At 56.7% G+C, this 21,798-nt stretch overlaps 1 protein-coding gene across 1 annotated transcript; it reads left to right on the top strand.

The window, feature by feature from the left end:
- Nucleotides 1-183: 183 nt before the first annotated feature.
- AAR2 (AAR2 splicing factor) lies at nt 184-6,352 on the top strand. The gene is made up of 3 exons (XM_010118158.2): nt 184-975; nt 2,467-2,696; nt 5,158-6,352. The coding sequence occupies exons 1-3, from the start codon at nt 219-221 to the stop codon at nt 5,323-5,325; spliced, it is 1,155 nt and encodes a 384-aa protein (XP_010116460.2). The 5' UTR covers nt 184-218; the 3' UTR covers nt 5,326-6,352.
- The last annotated feature ends 15,446 nt before the right edge of the window (nt 6,353-21,798 follow it).

Here is a 21,798-nt window from a genome sequence, read left to right as displayed (position 1 = left end):
GCTGTGGGCACGGCCGCCCGCAGCGAGGGCCCGGGGGTCCCCGCTCGGGCCTGGGCCGGGCAGTGCCGGCGGCGCCCGGAACTGCCGCGTCCGGAACGGCTGCGCCGCCCGAGCGCTTTTCGGGAAGGACCGGACGGGCACGGCGGCGGTTCCGGGCGGTGAGGAGAGGGTCGGGGGTGCCGGTAGCGGTAGCGGCCTGCCCTGCCCGGGCCGTGGCCATGGCGGGCCCACGGCTGGAGCCCGAGCTGGCCAGGCAGCTCTTCTTCGAGGGCGCGGCGGTCGTAGTGCTGGGCGTGCCCGAGGGCACCGAGTTCGGCATCGACTACAGCAGCTGGGCCGTGGGCCCCAGGTTCCGCGGCGTCAAGATGGTCCCGCCGGGCCTCCACTTCCTGCACTGCAGCGCGGGGCGGGCGGGCGGCGGCCGGGAGACGGGCCCGCGCACCGGCTTCTTCCTCAGCCTGCGGCCGCGGGAGGTGCGGGTGCTGCGCTGGGACCCCGCCAGCGAGGCGCTGGGGCCGGCGGCCGCGGGCGCGGAGGAGGCCGAGGCCTTCAGGGAGAACCTGCGGGAGATGGACCGCTTCCTCGGGCCCTACCCCTACGAGACCCTGAAGAAGTGGGTCTCCCTCACCAGCTTCATCAGCGAAGCGGCCATGAAGAAGCTGCAGCCAGAGAGCGGGCGGATCTGCGCCTTCTCGGAGGTGCTGCCGGTGGCGGCCGGGAGGCACAGCAGGGACCGGGCGGAGCAGCGCCTGCCGCCCTTCGACGCCGCGTGCCGCAGCTACGCCGAAGGCATGGCGCGCCTGCCCCAGATGAGGCCGAAGGCCGGCACCGAGATCCGGTTCACGGAGCTGCCGAAGCAGATGTATCCCGACGGCGCCACGCCGGAGGAGATAACCAGGCACAGCATGGACCTCAGCTATGCGCTGGAGAAGGTGATCAGCCAGCGGTACGCCAGCCAGCCTCTGGACCTGCTCGGTGAGTGCCGCGTGCCGCCCGGCAGAGTGCTCGGGTGCTTGGGGAGAATAAAGTGATTTCTCTGCGAAACGAGGGCCGCGGGATGAAACCTGCCCCTGTTCCCTGGCACCCTGAGGCACCTCTCTTAATTGCGTGACTCGGCAGGACAGCAGTTTGTGGAGATTTAGCGGCTGTGGGCCCCATTCCAGTTGCACTGGGGTGAGGGTGTGGCGCTCAGTGTCTGGAGCGGCCAGCCTGCCACATTTGCCTCTCTCGCTCCTGGGCGCTGCGCTTGGAGCCCTGATTCCCTCAAATTGGGTCAAAAGCAGGGATCGCGGGTCAGACTGAGCCAAAAGCTGCGCCTCACGCAAAGGGGGCCTGGCACCTGACACCAGCCTGGCATCTGCCTGTTCAGTGAACCTCTGAGGACGGAGCTTACGGGGTGCTGGGAGCACTGGATGGGGCTGAACGTCATCGTTTTCAGATTCGTGTTCCCATGCCGGCGGTGAGGTGCTGCGGTTCCCAGGGCAGCAGGCGCCCTCCTCCCTGGCGGGAGCGCTGGCAGCTCAGCGTGTGCTGCTGGCGACTCTCCCTGGCAGCAGCTGGGCTTTGCCAGCCCTGCTGCGGGAGACATCCACAGCGAGGGCCGTGCCTCCTGTCACAGGGCCTTAATTACTTGCCAGCCTTTTTTGGTAACTTGTGATGTGGATAAAGATCTGGGGAGGCCCTGAGGTGTGGTTTTCTTTCGTGACAGGATGGAGGGAGGGCTTGGGAACCCGGCCGAGCTGGTGCTGGGCTGCTGACGTTTAGAATAAGCCTTTGTTTTTTCCTTCTTCCATTTTTTTCTGTATTAATGTTTTACAATTTATTCTGTAGCAAAATTATCAAAGACAACTCTAGGATATACAAAGAACGAGTTACCTTAGGAAATGGTAATGCCATTGTTCTGGCAAAACAGCTGATGCTAAGCGTCCGCTGAGATGAGCCCTGGCTCTTAGTTCAATGAGGAAAAAAGAACCTCTTAATGTACTGCTCACCTCTCCCAGTGTTCACAGTGTTCCCACAGCCCTTGCGTTCAAGGGCAGTAGCGTTTGCACTCCCAGGTGACTCTGGAAGCGCGGGCACGGGCAGAGTGAACGCTGGCAGGTGACAGCAGTCGGTGTCTGACTTCTGATTCGGGGCTCGCTGAGCACAGGATGAGGCTGGCAGTCCTCCGGTGGCCGCGTGCTCTGGTTGCCGGCGAGGTCGCTCTCCAGGGATGATGGCTGCAGTTCCAGGTGCACCTGCCCCGTTACGCTTTGCTTTTTCTCCAGCTGAAGGGCAGAGCATTAGGAAGTAGTCGGTGTTTGGAGTGTTGATTGCTATCAGCAGAATCGCAGAAGGGCGGAATGCAGAAGGCAAATCCAGAGTTTTATGCGGTCGTTTCTAGAGTTTTGGAAAGGACACGTACCTTGGATATGTTTGTAGTCTTATGTGTGTTTTGTTTTGCTTTCCTTTGCTGAATACGCGCAGCTGAGTTGCAGTTTGCTTTCGTCTGCTTCCTGATCGGGAACGTGTATGATGCGTTCGAGCACTGGAAAAGGCTCCTGAACATCCTGTGCCGCTCTGAAGATGCCGTAGGGAAGTACCCAGGCCTTTACATCAATCTCATTTCTGTGCTGTATCACCAGCTCGGCGAAATCCCAGCTGACTTTTTTGTGGACATTATCTCCCAGGACAACTTTTTAACCAGCACCTTACAGGTACGTTTGCGGCTGTCTCTCGGAAAGTGGCAGGGGGAGGAGAGGGCGCACAGGACATCAGAGTGAGCTCAGGGAGAAGCTGCAAAAGGAATGAAGCCGCTGCTGAGCTGCAGGGGAGGCGGTGAGCCTGTCTAAGCACACGCGTATTTACAAAGAAGCATCATTTGCTCTGTGCCTAGAAGCGTCCAGGGCAGTGTGACGCTGAGTTAGGCCGTGTGCAACGGGCCAGCAAAGGGAGGTGGCGAGAGGAAGGGCTGATGAAGATGGCTGCGGCAGAGGGTGGGGGCTGTGCCTTTTTTGTTGGGTTTTCCTCCCAAGCAGTGCTGAAGGTAGCCTGCTGCACTGGCTTGGGCTTGGGGTTCTGGAGCGGTGCATTCGGTGCGGCTGGGCTGTACCAGCAAACTGCTTCTAAACATTTTAAAGGCCTTCGACTACGCTGAGCTGAACAGCTATGAGAGAGGCTCAGCAAGTGCAAGATGATGGCGTTTAATTTTTTCCCAAATGCTATTCGTTCTTTAAAAATAAACAAAACGCCAAACTTTGACATAAAAACCTGATGATGCTGATTTTTGGTCAGTGTGAATGGCGTGCTTAGTGTGCAGAGCCGGTGCAGTGAAACCTGGCTGAGCTTAGGCCATGGATAGTGTTTGAGAAGCTTTTCCGTTCCTGTTAGCTTTAACAAAGCTGATTTTTTTTTTTTTTTTATTTTTGCTGGTGTATTTTTCCATCCCATTACAGGAGTGGAAAAGCTAGCTCGACGCACCGCACGCTCGCAGAGCAACACTTTGCACTGTCAGTTTACAGTACAAAGAATGTGTCAGCCATTCTTTCCATCTGATGGGAATTTTGGAAGCACCCTGTCTTGCTGGTTGTCTTTCCTTGTTGAATACCTGAGTCTTGTATCCCCTTGGATTCCGTCAGTCTGTTTTTTACGTAAGCAGTACAATCTGATGCCTGCGCTGGCTTCAGCGGTCGCTGTTAAGCCCTAGCAGGAACCACCACGTTCCGAGTAACAAAGAAGAAATTCGCCTTATGGCTGAAGTGAGCCTCTCCTTGTGAAAGTTCTCCGCTCCTCTGCTCCTGGGGGATTTCCCTGGGGCGCCGACAGCTCCAGGGAACCTCTGGGATTTGCCTGACCCAGACACTTTACCTGCACAGCGCTGACAGTCTTAACTGGGTGTGGGCAGGTGGAAGGGAAGCGCAGAGCGGTGCGTGTGGGGGAGTGTATCATCTGTGGTGGCTTTTGCTCAGCTTTGAGTACAGCAACTTTATTTTTGGAGTTTGATCTCAGGAGAGGAGAGTACAGCATAACCTCCGCTGAACGTGCAGCCCCGACGGTGTTGATGAAATCACTGATTTAATGTGCCGTTCATTGAGGAGGAGTGGGAAGTATAATCTTTTAATCTTTTTTTTTTTTTTTAATAGCAGCCTTGCTGCGTAAGGGAGTTCTGTTATAAAGAGGTAGTTTTACAGCAGAATGAACAAGGGAAAGGCAAATGATCACAAACAAAGCAATGAACTCTGCTGCTCATTGTCAGTGTTTTACCCGGCTGTCAGTAGGTTTCTCCCGAACAACAGCCTGCGTTTTCCCCATCATGCAGTGGTTTGTTGTTTTTTTTTCCTTTGGCTTTGAAATACAAGTTTCTTCTCTGGAAGTGGATTCTGGACCACGAGTTCAGTAGAGGAGCAGAAGCAGGCTGGCGAGAGACGGGCTCTGCGGCTGAGTGCTCAGTTTAACCGTGCGCAGGTGCTTTAACTCCCAAAGTGCTAACAGAAGCCGTGGATTTGTGAGGAGCTGATACATCTGTGTGTGTGCATGGTGGAGGGGAGCCACCCTTTGAGGTCAGTCCAGATCTCAGTGCCCTGTGCTCAAGGGAGTGGCTGTGCTGGCGATAACTGGACTTATTCCAGAAGGCTCCCATTCCTCTCGTACTGTCGAGGTCGTTTGATTGAGTTTCATTGAGGTGTTGCTGATGCCATATTACAAACATACTCCATCCAGCCATGACAAAGAGGGGTATAATTAATTACCTGTTGGCCTTTTTGACACATGCTGTAAAACTGGCTATGTGGCAAATAAAAACTGATAGTCCTCTTTTTTTCCTTCTGCTCAGACATTTTTCTTTGCTCACACTTCGAGTATTTCAGAACTGCATAGTACATTTCTGATTAATTACATACATACTCCTGCTTGAAACAAGCTGTGACCTTGGGGCAGATATTTCCAACGCTGACTCAGTGGAGTGAAGGCAGGATGACTGGCTGCGGGATGAGAGGAGAAGTGTGGGCTTTGTTTGGGGAGACCCAGAGCTGCAGTGGTTTCCAAGGTGGTAGATCCCTTTGCCAGTGGCCTAACCTGAAACTTTTCCTGGTGCGCCGTGTTGATGATGTCTCTGTAGGACAATGATGTACATCTTGTGCCACGGCTGAGTTCTTACTGACCTCTACTCTGTTCTTTCAGGTGTTTTTTTCCTGCACGTGCAGCGCTGCTGTTGATGGGACTCTAAGGAAAAAGGCTGAAAAATTCAAGGCTCACCTAACAAAGAAATTTAAATGGGACTTTGAGGCAGAGCCTGATGACTGCGCTCCTGTAGTGGTGGAACTTCCTGAGGGCCTGCAGGTGGACTAAGCAAAATGGTCGCTTAGAAGCAAACAGCTTTTTAAAATAACTCTTTCTCCACATCTTCTCCAAGCTTCCTGTCTGTTTCTGACCCTGACTCCTCTTTCTGCTGTAGAAGCAGGTGTGGAAAACCCAGGAGGCTTCCTAACTTCACGAGGAGACCAGAACTATTGGAGGAGTTTGACTATTGTCACGTGGCTACTTTGGACACTTTGTTTTTCTGCCTGGCTCCTCTGCAGCATCTTCTCACTCTGTACTCAGCTGGGCTCTAGGTCCTGCTCCCTTCCATCCTCCTGGGCTGGAGGTGACGTCCTGGCTGGAGAGCGCCTGTGTTGACACCTGAAGCCTTTGCTGCTCTGATCCGACACCTCCCGAGTGCGGAGTGAGCCCCCGTGACTGGTCCCTGCAGATTGGAGAGCCGGAAGCCAGGCGAAGCTGGGAAGTTCTGCTCTCCCTGGGCTTGCGTTACAGGGATGTAACCACACCTGCTCCAGAGCTGTGCTGGGGGCTCCTGCTGCTGGCTGTGATTTATTGCGATGATCTGCTGTGGAAGAGGCCTCAGCCACAGCAAAATTCCTCCTGTTTTGTACCCCTGGTGCTGAGGTGTCTCACTCATCCCGTTCTGTTAAAGCCTTTTGTGTTTACTGCTGGCACGCTGTTTAGCCTGATGTCAAAGCAAGTGAAGTTCGGTAACCGGAAACAGAGTTACTGGCCAGTGGTCACCCAGGTCTGGAAGAAGATAGCCAGCGTGAGATAAAAGGTCAGGCTGCCACGTGAACTGGATCCTCTGGCTTGTTATAGTTGAAAATCTTACGTGTTTTCAGTGGTGACAATCTCCTCTTTCTCTCCATTTCCCACAAGTAGGCTGTGAGAGAACTTGTGCTTATCCAGAGCTGGGTGGGGACGTAGTCCTGCCACGTGCTTGGTACTGTCTCAGCCGTTAGACTCCTCCAGGAATTTGTGCGTGTCTAACAAGATAACACTGTTAGTCTTTTACCGTTCAAAATAAATCTCGAGAGACCTTGCCTACAAAAAACCTTTGTATGAATAGTTTTTAAATTGGTCAGCCAAGGTGTGACACTGCCCTCTCTTCCTTACGGTGATGTCCGGTGTCCCCAGAAGTAACATCACAGTGGTGTTTGTGACATCCAAGGACAACTCTGGGGCTCCGAGGAGACCTCAGAGCGGCCTTCCAGTGCCTAAAGGGGGCTACAGGGAAGATGGGGAGAGACTGTTCAGCAGGGCCTGTTGTGACAGGATGAGGGGTGATGGTTTCAAAATAGAGGGAGATAGATGCAGATTGGACGTAAGGAAGAAATTTTTCACACTGAGGGTGGTGGAGCACTGTCCCAGGTTGCCCAGAGAGGCGGTGGATGCCCCATCCCTGGAAACATTCCAGGCCAGGTTGGCCGGGGCTCTGAGCAACCTGATCTGGTTGGAGATGTCCCTGCTCCTGGCAGGGGGGTTGGGCTGGGTGGGCTTTGAAGGTCCCTTCCCACCCAAACTGTTCTGTGGTTCTATGATTCTAACTCATGCTAGAATGGTGCATGACATGGCACAAAGCGCTGCTGCTCTGGGAAGAAGCTCTGTGATGAGATGTTTCCAGATAATCAGGAGCTTACCGCAGGAATTGGCTCTCTTGTCTACTGCTCAGTGCTGTTTCCTCCCGTTCCTCACGGCCTCTGCTCTCCCTGGCTCTGGTGTCTCGGTTTGTCCGTTGTAACTGCGCTCCGTACTGACCACCGTTACCCCGATTTGGCAGGTGTTCTGTTCTTAAAGCTTTCTTTCCATGCTTCCTTTTCCTTCACGCCCGTGGGGTATTCTGTGCAGTACTTTCACTGTGCTCTCCTCTTGCTCTTTGTATCCGCGGGCAGCACGGTCTTTGCCGGTGCCAACCAGACAAATCATTTGTAACGAGCATTCCCAGCTTTGACGAAGGAGGCCTTTTTTGCTTTGTTGGCTCTTTGCGCCGACCTGATGGCCGGTTCTGTTGCTTTGGAGCAGAGCGCCGGTCACTGGTGGCAGCAGTAGGCAGCGCCGGCAGCGTGGGGCCTGGGGACCCACCGGATGAGCTCTGCTTTCAGCAACTGATGAAAGATAATGTAGTTGTACTCCCATTGTGCATCTTTTCACAAGGTCGCAATAGGGAGAGGTAATGTCTCTTATCAGGCTGACGAAATAGGTGGAGAAGAAACATGCCTGTGGGGACACAGTCCCTGTTAGATGCGAAACAAGCGGCAAACCCTCAGCTAAATACAGGTTGAGGTGTTCAGAATTCAAGTCCATTGTATGAATCAGTTGCAGCCTTTGAGGGAAAAGGGAAGCTGGCACAAATGAAGCAATGTATGCTGGATGTTTGCAAGGCAGGGTTGTAAATTTTGGGAGGGAAAGGGGTGCAGTTATTCTTGTTGAAGTCAGCAGGAAGGAGGGTATGGAAGGAAAGCGGTAACATGTAACAGGAAGAATATTGTCTTGCCCTTGTGTAGCCTCAGGCCAGCTGTGGCTGTGACAGCACTTCCCCTTCTTCCAGCTGAGATGAATATCGTGATCTGAAAGCAAAGTGTGTGTGTGTGGGGGGGGGTGTAAATGTGCATTACTGCGAGCTAATGAAGTGTGAGATGTGATGTGTTTGCAGCGTTGATTCAGCCGTGAATTGGGGGCAGGACAAGCAGCTTTGGGTGCGTTGTGAAGCGGCCCTGAAGCGTGGGGTACGGCGGCCTCCTGCTCCCGTGGAGAGCTGCCAGCGTTGTGCAGTGAGGCAAACTGGCACCGTTCCTGTCCTCTGGCGTGCGCTCGCTGCGGGTTGTGTCGGAGCACCGGCTGGCCCAGCCCTGGAGCAGGCTGATCACGGGTGGGTCGGCAGTGGCCTGGGCTGGCCGCTGGGTACCCCGGAGGTGCACAGCACACTGCATTTGCTGTGCAAAGCCCACTGTGAGCGTATTCAGCCCTGAGAGCTGCTCCTCCTCTTTTCCACTTTCCCCATACGCTCGCCGGTGTTAGCCAAACCGGAGTTCTGAGACTCTGTGGTGTTTATCCTTCATGGGGCCTTCGTGTTCTCTGGCACCACGCCAGCGAGAGCTGGTTCTTGTTCCATCGACCCTGCAAACGCAGAGATGTGGAATGTGCCGCCTGAGGCTCTAGAAGCCGCCTTCCTGTCTTGGCACTGTAGTACGTCCTTTGCTTTTTGGGGAGGGAAATGGCACAGCTTGCTCTGCCAGTTCATGTGACTTCCTTTCCTTCCACCGCCTCCTCCCCACCTGCCCCAAAAGCAGACAGAGTGCTTCTCTCCTTTTTCAGGTGGACTGCTGCCGGTAACATCACGGTGTCACTGCTGAGCATCCGCGGTGTGGCTTTGCAGTTCAAAGTGGTTTTGTGCGGCAGCTGTCTCGGCAGTACCTCACGTCCCGCGACAGCACCGCTTGCAGACCCTGAACGGCACTGGGTTTGTACAGCGTCGATGGCACCCAGACGTGTGGGTGTTCTTCTTGTCCTCTCAACGCACACTGAAGCTGAAGGGGAGCAGGTGAGGAAGCTGTAGAAAGCGCTCAGTGACCCTGTGTAGCTTGTAGTGCTGTGGTTTTAAATCTGAAGTGAGCGCGGAGTTAGTTATTATTTAAACCAGCAGCTCTTCCTTGGTGATCTCACCTTTACTGCTGAACGGTAAGGTGAATTTTCGATTGTTTGCTCCATGTTTTCTTGTGGTAACCTTGGCCCAATGTGCGTCTTGTTTCGGTTCAAGTCTTTTTCTATTTTTGAGGCTTTTCTAGTGTTTCTCAGTATTGTACCCTTATTTTTCTAATCCAGAAATGACAAATGATAGATATCCATTTGCTATTTGTGTCTCTGACAACTAACAGGAGTGAGAGATTTTTCAGGGTCTCTTAGACACGCACCACCTTTGTTTGGAGCAACGTTTATTTCTGCTGCTGCTTTGGCACCTGGACATAGGCTACGCCAGCCGCTGCAGATGGAGCGGCTGGCACTGAGCTCCTGGAATATGGAAAAAGATGAACTGGAACATCTTGATCCCATTCTCTGAAAAAGGAAATAATTTTCCCCTGGTAGTGCTGTTGGTTGTCCAAGGAAGCTACGCCAGTGGCTTCTCCTGCAGCGCTGTTGCTGTAAAAGGGATGTGCTGTGAGTGGCCGTTCCTTCCCCATGTGCTCAGCTCCCGCTGCGGGACCGCGCGCCTCCTGTCCCGCTGCTGGCCGGCCCAGCGTGGGCACCGGGCAGCGCAGGAGCCTGTCCCACGGAGGAGCTGAGTGTGGGCGGGAGGGTGCTCCGTTAGCATGGGCTGGGCCAGGGCCTGTAATTAATGCGCAGGCAGCGTGGACTCTGCAGGGGCCTCATTAAGAGAGCATAAATGAGCTGCAAGGCTGCCTTAGTGCAGATAAACAAACTCCAAATGGGTTGATCAATAGGAGGAAAAATCCATATACAGACCCCGTCAGAGCCGCTGTGTTGGCCCAGCTGGCGGCCACTGCCTCGATGGGCTGTGTCGGCTCGCTCCGAGGGCTTTGTGCTGTCGTGAGGAAGGAGCTGCTGCTGGGGCGCAGCAGAGATGGTCGCGCAGCTGCAGCCTGGCAGGGAGGTGCCAGCTTTGCACCTTCCCGCTTCCAGCTGAGCCGGTGCTCCAGCGGCGCTCGTCTGCTTCGGCTCGAGGGGCTCCACGGCTTTCCAACAAAAAGGCCGTGCTCGTGCTCGTGGTGGCGTGGCTGCAAGCCGAGGCAGCCCCTGCAGGTCTCGACGCTGGGCAGGCAGGAAGCGAGAGGGAGAAGGAAACGATGAGAGCGCTAACGTCTCGTCCCACGCGGGCTGTGTCGGTGGCCTGGCCAGCTGGCAGCGAGTAACTCCCGTGTCCTGTGTGGGATCAGATGGGATGCTGAGCTGTTCGGATCCCTGAAGCCGTAACACTTGAACGTTTTCCCCTCAGCGAGGAATTTTGCAGCTCAGTCGCTATCTTAGAGAGGCCGTGCAAGGAGACCTGGTAAGAGCAAGGTGCCAGCAACCAGGAGCGCTCCTGCAGTGTCCCTTCGCAGCTACTCACTGTCTCTGCCTGAAAAATGGTGTCTCTTCCCAGCACAGTAATTAAACAGTTCAGGAAATCAACTGGTATTTGTGAAGGAAAAGTGAAAAATGCTGGCGTTGCGTGGTGAGCAGCCGGGCCGGTGTTTGCCTGGGGTGTGCGCAGGACTCACCAGGAGCAGAGTTCGTTTTATCCTGTGCTGCAGGTTTCAGCATTATGTTTTTCCCCCAAAGGCAGGTTTAGCCACACTGGATTTGTTTCAGAAGCAGCTGATTTTTCAAAAGCAGAAGTTGCTTCTCCTCCCCAGCTGTGATCACTGTGCCGGAGTTCATTAGGATGAGAGGGCAGCGTAAAGGTAACGACTGTGACTTGTATACATCACCGTAAATGTAAACCCTGACAGGGAGAGCAAGCTTCAAATTTAAAAGTACTTCTTAAAAAAAAAAAATTAGAGGAGATAGTCCTTGTTTTGTATTCAAAAGTCCCCTCCGCCGGGGAGCCGCTGGATGTGTGAGGAGGAGTGGGCGCCATCCAGGGGGGCTCAGCCCAAGCTGCTGAGGTTTGGAGTGGGGGCCATCTGGGACGGTGTTGCTGAAAAGGCTCAGTTTGGGACAGACATTGCTTCCCAGGACTGAACACATCATGTGTTTTAAGACAAACTTAATCATTAAAATTTGTTTGGCTGGAGAAAGCTGCTGACTGCGGAGAAGGGGATTTCAGTGGAGGAGAAGGACCTCTGGGTGGCTCCATCTTCACAGGTTTGGCATTGGCTATTGTAACTGCTGCCTGTGTGCTACCTGAACAGCTTTGTTTTCCTCGACCATCCCTGTGTCTTCAGTACTCAGCACAGGGAATATTCGTGCCTGGCTAACGCAGGTAGCTGGAGACAGTCCTACTCCAGTCAGACCAAGGAACCATCTGTAGCAGGCAGTTGTCACTGGGAGTGCTGCTTGATCTCTGAGCCCTGGTGACATGTCCCGAGTCAGTACTGGGAGTCCCAGCTGGGAAGGTGATGTTTCATGCACATACTGAGGCCGTGCAGTCACGCATCGGTCTGGAAAGTTCAACATCTTTGTTGGTGACATGGACAATGGGACAGAGCACACACTCAGCAAGTTCACCAGCGACACCAAGCTGTGTGGTGCCGTCGACATGCTGGAAGGGAGGGATGCCATCCAGAGGGACCCTGACAGGCTGGAGAGGTGGGCCCGTGCCAACCTCATGAAGTCCAACCAGGCCAAGTGCAAGGTCCTGCACCTGGGTCATGGCAATCCCAGGCACAAATCCAGGCTGGGCGGAGAATGGATGGACAGCAGCCCTGAGGAGAAGGACTTGGGAGTGCTGGTGGACGAGAAGCTCAACACGAGCCAGCAATGTGCGCTGGCAGCCCAGAAAGCCAACCGCATCCTGGGCTGCATCCCCAGCAGCGTGGCCAGCAGGTCGAGGGAGGGGATTCTGCCCCTCTGCTCCGCTCTGGTGAGACCCCATCTGCAGCACTGCGTCCAGCTCTGGAGCCCCCAACATCAGAAGGACGTGGAGCTGTTGGAGAGGGTCCAGAGGAGGCCACACAGATGATGAGAGGGCTGGAGCAGCTCTGCTGTGAGGCCAGGCTGAGAGAGCTGGGGCTGTTCAGCCTGGAGAAGAGGAGGCTCCGGGGAGACCTTAGAGCGGCCTCCCAGTGCCCAAAGGGGGCTGCAGGAAAGATGGGGAGAGACTCTTCAGCAGGGCCTGGTGTGACAGGACGAGGGGTGATGGTTTAAAATAGAGGGAGGCAGATTCAGACTGGATATAAGGAAGAAATTTTTTACGCTGAGGGTGGTGAAGCACTGGCCCAGGTTGCCCAGAGAGGCGGTGGATGCCCCATCCCTGGAAACATTCCAGGCCAGGTTGGCCGGGGCTCTGAGCAACCTGGTCTGGTTGGAGATGTCCCTGCTCCTTGCAGGGGGCTTGGACTGGGTGGGCTTTGAAGGTCCCTTCCAACCCAAACCATTCTGTGACTCTGTGAGTCCAAAGGGGCTGGCTGCTCCAGCACATGGTGTTGCCTGCGCCATGGAGCAGCAGAACAGGCTTTGCACCAGGTAGTTCAGCAATAACCTGCATTTCGAGGGTGGCTGTTCTCTCCAAGCAGAGGTTGACCATTCAGGAAGGCAAATTGTTCTTTTACTGATGTTTGCTGGAGGATTTTATCCAGCTCCATGAATAAGTATTCACTCAATGCTGCTTGTTCCTTCGCTGTGTGAGCTCTGCTGCCCTTCACACTGCGGTGCACTGCCTAAAGAGGTTAAACTGCTGTGACCCAAATGCGTGTGCGCCGAGGGGACGCTGAGCTGGGCCATGGTGCCCGCTTTGCTGATGGAATGGCTCTCCTGCAGTTAGCGCGTCCGCAGCACAGCAACGGTGGGTACAGCCCGGCTCCTGCTGCGGCACCGCGTGTGCCTCACCGCACCTGTGAGACTCGCAGATCTCGCTGAAGTGAGTTCCTGGCGTCTGGGTGGGAGGAGACGGGGCAGGGATGATCTGGCAGGCCTGGCACCAGCCGGGGAGCGGAGACGATCTGACCCGGGCAGGAGCGCTGGGTGGCCTTGCACGCTCACTGCTGCCGTTTGTGCAGCGCGCAGCCTCTCGTCTGGTGGTGGTTTTGTTTTGTTTTTCAAACAGCCACTTGAGGATTTAAAAAGCATCACTTGAGAGTCTGCTGATCGCTGCCGTGAGCTTTACCGACTTCCGAGAGGCCTTCCGTGTGCCGTCCCACGGGGACCTGTTAACGATGCCGCCCATCTGTGGGCTGCGGTCACTCGGGGCTGCTAACGGCTTCGTTTCGTTAGCGGGGCACTGGGGAGGGCTGCGCGTGCTTCTTGTTGCAGGAAGTTCTCACTGCCCAAGGGTGTTCAGTTAACGGACTGATCTTCTTACCAAGACCGATAACCGGTGCGATCTCTGTTCCTTCTGGGGCTCGTGCTCACTTCATTCCTCAGCGGGAGCAGGAGGTCAGGAGCTCCCCTGCATTGGCAAGATGTTCCACCTTCCTTGTTATCCACCCTTCCCTGCAAAGATCCTTTCAAACTCCCAAAGAAAATGTTACCTTTGATTTACTTTTCTTTTTCTCCCTCTTCTTTTGCTTCTTCAGTGACAAAACATTTATTGCTGCTTCAAAAAACCAGACAACTTCTCTTGTCGTGTCGGGGGTCCTGGTCCAATGCTGATGTGACTTTGCCTCCATCAGCCGTTCCCGTGCTTCAGTTCTGAAAGGAACCAGCAGGTTTTGTCTTTGCCAGCAGTAAACTGATTTTTTTTTTTTTTTTTTTCCACGTTCCACTCAGGTCACCACTTGGTAAAAGTATTTTTTGGCTGGCTTTACCGGTGACCCCAGGTGGGGTCCCCAGAGCTGGCTGACCACGTCACACACACCAAGTCGTAGGTGTGCAGCTGCAAGCGAAGCTGAGCTGCCAGCACGTGCGTCGTGCTCCTGGGCGGGCCTGCGGCCTCGAGTAACGGCGCTGCTGCTTCCCCTGGCTCCTGCCAGTGCCCCCCAAAACGCGTGGTGGGTGTCCGGAGGGCTCAGGCCTGTGTTGTTCCTGCCTGGCAGCGTGGGACGGGAGGTGCTGGAGAGAGGCACGTCCGCAGCTGGCCCTCAGTGCTCTGGGTGCAACGCCGAACGTGCTGCGTGCGTGCCGGTGCGAGGCGGGCATGAGGTGTGCGTGGAGTACAGAGCACGTGGGCCTGGGTGTCCTGAGGGTGACTTGGGTAGTCAAAGCGCTGTTGCAAGGCAGCGAAGTCGATTTGTTTGGAACGCGAGCAGAGGGTTGGTGCATCCAGCTTGGCGGCTGCAACAGGACCCGTATGGCCTGGACCGCGGCGCTTGCGTCTGTGAAGTTAAGCCAGCAGCCTCTGTGCTTGTTCCGCAGTTAGCGGAGGTGAGGGAAGAGCCGAGGAGCAGGATCTCCTCCTGCTGAGCTGCTGCTCTTCACCAGTAGTCCTCTGGCTGTGCTCTGGGTTTCAAAGCTGCTTCTCCTCCCCACCTCACTAATTTTCCCCTTTGCTGCTTCTCCTGGCCTCTCCTGATTCTGCCCTGGGGGAATGCAGCGGAGGAGAGGTCTGCGTGTCTTTCCTACCTGTTGCCTCCCAAAGGGAACGTGAATGAGTGGCTGGATGAGTGCCCAAGGCACCAGCCTCCGACCACAGGCTGTCCAGGCCTGTAACGCGAGATTTGGCCCGAGCCCAGCCTGCGTGACTGTGCGTCGGATGCGTAAGCGGAGTGTGCGGGACGGTGGGGTTGGTCGTACGGGGGAAGAGCTCTTTGCCCTGAGGACCCAGCAGCGCCCAAAGCAGGAATGGAGGCTGTGCCTGAGCTGGTTCACTAGTGGTGAGGGCACCGGTTAGATCTGACAAGACATGGCTCGTTGCAGGTCTGATGAAGGTGTGGAGATGCTGAGGTGCTGAGCAGGCTGCTGGTCAGGTGAGGACTGGAGGGGCCACGGACTGGGCTGAGACAGCTCCCAGCTTTGGAGTCCCTCTGTGGCACCAGCAGCCCTGCTGGGTCCAGTGCGTTCTGGTGGCGGGCTCTCCATGAGAGCACTGTGTTGGTTGGACCCCTGCAGATTTAGGGAGGAGAGCAGCGGTTTGCTCTGAAGACCTTCCCCTCTGTGGTGGTGGCCTGTGTCATCAGGAGATGAAGCAGTAGTGGGTTTTCAGAGATGGAAATGTGAATGCTTGCTTGGATTTGGCAGGAAGACACTAGGAATGCGGTTTTGGGAGATGTTTGCATAAGGTGAGGGATGCTGCAGGTGGGATGGGTGATAGGTGACCATGGGATAGGGAGGCAGTGAGACAGGTTGTGTCTGGTATGAAGAAGGGCAGCAAAATCTGACAGAGCTGGAGGGCTGGGGAGGTGGGGCAGAGGAAGATGACCTTTGTGCCCTCCTGCAGCTCTTCCTCGCTGTGATGCGCTGGGCCAGGTGTCCCAGCTCACGCCCAGTGCTGCGACTGCTCCTCGGCAGCTCGGCCCATGTGTGGCCGTGCAGGCAGGCTGCCGGCTGCTCGCCGTGGAGGAGGGCAGGCAGACGGCAGCACGCCCTTCTGACGGGCACCGTCCCGGGAGCTGGGGGCTGCCAGCAGCGCTGGCGCCTGTACCCCTGGCAGGGTCCTGGCAGTAGGACTTCCCTGGGGGGACCTCAGCAGGGGCCAGATCTGGGGTATGACCTCTACAGCTCACAGCAGGGACGGAGCCGTGTGGGTGCCCATGGGAGTCATACAGCAAGTGACCCAGGTGGCATCTAGCGTCACTCCTTGGAGTGGCTTCCCTTTGGGTCGGAAGTGTGCTGGTAGGAGGATGACTCTGCACAGCAGGATTCCCCGCCCAGAGCTGGGGCAGAGCTGCAGGGACATCCCTCTGCGCGCCGCTGCAGCGCAGTGCACTCCCGGGCTGCCTGCCTGGAGAGCAGCTCCTGTGCGAGGAGCGACCTGCCCGGGGGGCCTGCGGTGTCCTGAACTGCGCCGTGTGCTGCGGAGCAGACAGATGCGAAAGCACGGGCTTTCCGTCTGTCCCGCAGGCTGATGGCGGTGCTGGGTCTCAGATGGCTACAAGGGCTCTACAAGAAAGATGGGGAGAGGCTGTTCAGCAGGGCCTGTTGCGATAGGACAAGGAGTAATGGTTTTAAAATAGAGGGGGGTACATTTAGATTGGAAATTAGGAAAAAATTTTTTACAATGCGAGTTGTAGAACACTGTCCCAGGTTGCTCAGAGAGGTGGTGGATGCCCCATCCCTGGAAACGTTCAAGGCCAGGCTGGATGAGACTCTGAGCAACCTGATCTGGTTGGAGATGTCCCTGCTCCTTGCAGGGGGGTTGGACTAGATGACCTTTGAAGGTCCCTTCCAACCCTAACCATTCTATGATTCTATGATTCTATGTGTGGTCTTCCCTGGGCTCGGCACCTCCTGTCAGCACGCAGCGGGCGTCGCGCCTCCCTACGCCTTCTGTCAGTCGAGTCGCCCTTTTGCCGGTAGCAAAAGGCAGCGCTCTGCCTGTCAGTTCCCTGTGCAGGTGACGTGTGCTGTGCAGGCTTCGGGAAATAGCCTTTCTCCTGGTGTCCTTGCAAGTGAGGAGAGCTCGTGTGGAGGGCAACAGGAGGAGCTTTTCCTTGAGGTTGCCTTTCCTGGAACGGTTCTGCTTTCCTTCTGATCCTGCCTGGGCAACATCTGTCAGATTGTCTGTTCTCTCTTCAGGCCTTAGCAGAAACGGGGCCTGAAGAAGGTGCTCGCTGGAGGAGAGCTGCGCTCCCTTGTCATGAAGCTGAGGGAAGGCAGCTCTGATGTTTTAGTGCGGCATAGGGCACGGCTTGAGTTGGTTGCCGTCCTCAGCCTGGTCCCCTTCCCAAAGGACAGCACAGCCTGCGAGCAGCGCCGCTTCCGACAGCCCTGTCAGCAAGTGCCTTCGCAACGCACTCCCTTGTTTATCCATCCCGAAGGCTGGTCCCAGGGAAGGCAGCACCCAGCACGCGGAGGCCTGGCAGAGCTGGAAGGAGAGGGCGGACATCTCTGTGTGGGCAGGACTGGGTCCTGCAGAGCCTGGCGAGGGCTGCTCCGCTTCCCGGGCCACGGGCAGATCCAGTGAGCTGGCACCGGCCGCCATGTGCTGTCAGGGGATGGAGTTCGCAGCTGTCCCTGAAAGTGTGTCGAAGTGGCCCAAGCGCTACAGCTACTGTTTGCCAAAGAGCTGGCAAAGAGTCGTGCTTGCATTTCGCCTGGGGAAACGGGGTGACATGACTTCAGCTTGCACAGCGCAAGTGCGACAGAGCCGGGAGGAGACCCAAGGCTTCTCCAAACATCATCTCAGCTTCTCCTGCTCCTCTGCCACCAGACACCCCAGCCAAGGCTCCGTCTCACTGTGACACCGGTACCCAGCTGTCCCGCAGCCGCTGCGGTGGCTGATAGCGCCGGGACGGGCAGCACAGGCGTGGCGAGAGCGCCCGCGGGCACTCGGGACTACAGTGGCAGCAGGGGTGCAGGTGGGAGCAGCTTGTGGCCAAGCGCCGAGGCTGGGTGGTCCAGCCCTGACCCCTCCGTGTCACGTGGGTCCTGGGAGGAGCTCCCGACCCCGGCTGCGTGGTGTGCCACCGTCCACGCCTACCCGCCTGGCACAGCGAGAGCTCCCTTCCCACGGGTAGCGGCCCCAGGTGCAGAGGAGTTGAGGAGCAGCTCATTGCTGTGCTCTGTAAGAAGGAATAAATAAAAAGGACTTCTGCAAAGAATATCATCTCCTGGGGAAGAAATTGCTGCTCTGCTCCACCCACACCATGCACGAGTGGCCTTCGCGTGCTGACTCATCCCCTCCTTTCCAGTGACCACAGGCAGGGCTGTCTGTGCCCGCTGCTGCGGCTGCTCCGCCGGCCTTGCGCCGTGGGTCAGGACCCTCCCTGCCCCTCTCAGCCCTGTGCTGAGCTGCTGTCCTCCACGGGGATTTCAAGGGACCTGGAGGATTTCAGCTCTGAGTGACTGTGGTTCTCCGGGAGCTCTTGTGACTGCACCTGGCCATGCGAGCCCCGTGGCCCTGCCAGTGCCTCCCCTCGCACTGCGCTGCCGGTGTCCCCCGCTCAGCCGGCGCATCCTGATCCCAGGGTGACAACTGGTGTCGGTGTCCACGCACCCTCTCTGCCGCGACGGGGCTGGGGGTGTGACAGGATGGCAGTGGGGGTGTGCCTGAGTCTCCGTCTCTGGTACGACAGCCACTGCTGAACACCCTCTCTGAGAAACCAGAGGTGTGTGGAGGAGAGGTGGGGTGTGGAACAGCTTCCACGGAGCTGCTGGGAAGCACCGGATGGCCTTGAGAGCGTCCTTCCACCCAGCACCTGATTTGCTGGTGAGGTGCTTCCTGGAGGCTGTTGCAAAGACCAGAACTGTGAGAAGATATTGGAAAGAGAATTGGGAAGTATCTGCAGCCCCTGGCTGGGGAAACACCCAAATGCAGCGTAACATCCGTCTTATTCCCATGCTGTGGGCGCTGGAGAGCAGTCTGTGGGGTTTGCAGGTGACAGGGATGGGTCCTTGTCCTCCCTGAGCCCACGGGAGCTGGTGGGACAGGAGGGCTGTTTCTCTGGAAACACGGCGCTGAGGTTGGAGGCTGACCTGTGGCTCGTCAGTGCCTTTGGCACTGACTGGGGTTTGGGGTGAGCGGTGGAGGACAAGCTGTGGCTCTGGCAGCGGTCCCTCCCCGCTCCGTGCTGACACAGTCCGTGAGAGCCTGCTCTTCGCTGGGAAGTTCTTTCTGTCTGTGCCTCCACCCTCCTTGCAGGTCAAGCCAGGAGGGAGCTCCAGGGCCCGGAGGTGGTCGGGGGGCCAACGGGTGGTTCCCTCTCCATCTGGGGTGTCCTGGTTCTGGTCCCTCGCAGGTGCCCCTCAGGGACACAATCGCAGCGATGATGGGAAGGGGAAGGGGTGGAGTTCCCTTTGCTGCTCCCAGTTCCTCAGCCAGCTCGGCAGCAGAGCCCTGGTCGCTCGGGATGGGGCTTCGCCGCGGAGCGTGGGACACGTGATGGAGGAGCAGCGCCCAGTGGCTCACCCAGAGCTGCAGTTGGTTCTACGTCGGTGTTTGTGGCCTGAGAGCGACGGCTCGAAGCGGCCGGTGCAGATGCTCGCCCGCATGTGCGCATGTGCTGCGCAGGGGGGTGGAAGGCACGTGGCGCGTGACGGACGCGCTAGCGCTGCGCTGCTCATCGCAGCACAATTGCTCTGGCTCGCGCTGAATGAGGCGCCGAGCTGGAGGAGCAGCGGTGAGAACACAGCGTACCAGAAATCAGGTGCAGGGTTCGGTGATGACGTGATGATACAATCGGGGCTCGTACAAGCAGGAACAAGAGACAGGAGCAGAATTCAAGGAGCCAAGCATCTCGTGAGAAAAGAACTGGAGCGCGACGTGGGGAGGACACAGGGAAGGCTGGATGCAGGCTGCGATAGGATCGCTGGCCCCAGCGTAGGGCCGCGGCTCTGGCCCGGGGAGGACGGGTGGGCAGGGGTGGCCCTGTCTGCTGGTAGTGGGACCCCACCCTTGGCTGCTCCGTCACGCACGCAGGAAGGTGCTGGTGTTGCCCCTCTCCTCTGATGTCTGCTCCGGGTTGGCAGGAAGGGGCCGGCTCCCCCCGCCAGGCTGTTTGCATTTTTGGCTTGAGTTTTCTTCTCTTGATAGAATAAAACATTTTGCCGTGCAGCCACCGGTTCAGCGAGCAGGCTGCTGGTGTTTGGGGGAGGCTGGCTAAGCAGGCGGGAAGCAGCACTGGGGAATGCTTCATACGAATGCGTAATATGCATCATTCACCAGGCCATTAACGTAAATCGTTGGCCCAGCCTAACCCCACGTGAAAACCATCAGCCACAAAACCGCGCCTGCAGCTACCTGGAGGTCCCGCTTTCCACCGGAAGCAGCAGGGCTTCCTTCCTGCTGCTGCCTGGCGCCGGCGGGGGTCCCAGCTCGACCTGCAGCACCGGGCGAGGCTGGGAAAGGCAGTTCTAAGAGCTCCCTGCGGTTCTGCAGGGCCACGCAGGAGTTTGTCCTGCGCCTCTGGAGCTCGGCACAGCCTCAGGACTCCTGGCCCTACCGTTCCTTCCAGACACAGGGTACGCTTTCACAGAAGCGGCTTTGTGACTAAATTTCTTTTTTTTTTTGTGCCCTCCATCTTGGGCCCAGCTTATCCTGAAGCCTCTTGCCCCTGCTGCAGCTGTGCAGCAGCCGTACATGACATTATGGTCACCGTTTAAATGGTCTCAGCTGGCACAATGTGGCGTACGAGGCAAGGCTGTGGCACTACGAGTAGGGTGATGTCTCCTGTAACCAACCTCCACTTCTGTGTTCAGCTCCGTTCAGCCCCTCATGCGTTACTGCCCTGCGCCCATCCCACAGGAGCTGGCTCCAAGGGAGTGGAGCCCAGGTCCGACCCCAGAGCCGGTGGCTGTGCCACCGAGGGGACAATACCCCTCTGGAAATTGCTTCAAGCTGTGGCCACTTCTGGAGGCAAACGCATCTGAGAACTTCTCTGAAAGCATCTCCAGGGAGCCTTGTCCACTGAATGCCCCCAGCTTTGGGGGCCGACATCCCTGCCTGTGCCTGTTGAGCAGCACCCCAGCATTTCGGAAACATTCCCCCAGTTCTGGCTCCCTCACCTCCAGTGATGTGGGGTCCCAGCAGCTGTGGAGAAGATGCCTCACGTTGTGGCACCATCAGAGTGGAAGGAGGTGGACGGGAGGGAGGGATTGAGGGAAGGCTAACGCACCGGCTTCTCTCCAGCCTGCCCTCACACCAAGGCAGGAGGCCGGCCCAGGGTGATGCTCTTCCAGCCTGTTTACCTGCACGTCAGCTGCTCAGGAGACACGGGGCGGGCTCTGCAGCATGATAGCGGGTCCCTGTGCGCAGAGCGACGTTTCACCTCTGTCAGCGGGATTAAAGGTGAAGTAGCCACGTCCCCTCAGCACTCTTGCTCTGCCCTTCCCTGGCCCTTCCTCTCTGCGGACACCTTGGCCTTTTCTTCTAGAAACTCTTGAGTTGTCCAAACCTGCAAAAGCCTTCCAGCTCTGCGGTGGAATGCAGGAACTGCCACCTTCCTTGATGGCCGCGCTTGAGCAATCTTTCCTCCCGGAAAATGGGAGACTGAATGGAGAGCATCGACCCATAGTGCAGCCTTCCTTTCTTCTGCTCCTGCCAACCAAGTGACGCAATATCATTAGGGCTCTGAAGCAGCAAAATGCTTAAAAAGATCTTTGAAGTGCTTTCCAGGGCCTGGAGTGAGCTCTCACAGCTGCAGCGCAAGGCTGAGCCCCACCAGATGCTCAGAGGAGCCCTCCTTCCCAGCTCCATGCCAGCAGATGGGACAACCGGGATGCCGCCTCTCCAGGCCCCGTGCAGCTGCGGCCAAAGTCCAGCCTCTTCCCTGGGGCTCACACTGCTCACAGGGACAGGAGGTGTCCCCTGAGGACCCTTGGGAAGTGATTGGGGGTGACTGCATGTTGCAGTCAGGTTTGTGTTTCCCTGGAAAAGCTGACCATGCACTTGAGTTTCTCCATTTCACAGAATCACAGAATGGTTTGGGTGGGAAGGGACCGTTAAAGTCCACCCAGTCCAACCTCCCTGCAAGCAGCAGGGACATCTCCAACCAGATCAGGTTGCTCAGAGCCCCATCCAACCTGGCCTGGAATGTTTCCAGGGATGGGGCATCCACCGCCTCTCTGGGCAACCTGGGACACTGCTCCACCATCCTCAGCGTAAAAAAAACTTCTTCCATAAGGAAGAATCTGAATCTGCCTCCCTCTATTTTAAAGCCATTACCCATCGTCCTGTCAGAACAGGCCCTGCTGAAGAGGTTTTCCCTGTTTTTTGGGATGTCTCATGATGTTTTGAAGCAGGGTGGGGAAGCGTTTGGACTGGGATGCTCCAACCTGGTGATTGCAGAGGATTCACACCTTTCGTTCAGG

The sequence above is a fragment of the Chlamydotis macqueenii genome, chromosome 16 (genome assembly GCF_036417535.1).
Source record: "Chlamydotis macqueenii isolate bChlMac1 chromosome 16, bChlMac1.mat, whole genome shotgun sequence".
In the NCBI taxonomy this organism is placed as follows: domain Eukaryota; kingdom Metazoa; phylum Chordata; class Aves; order Otidiformes; family Otididae; genus Chlamydotis; species Chlamydotis macqueenii.
Note: the sequence above shows the minus strand (reverse complement) of the source record. Positions and strands in the feature narration are given on the sequence as shown.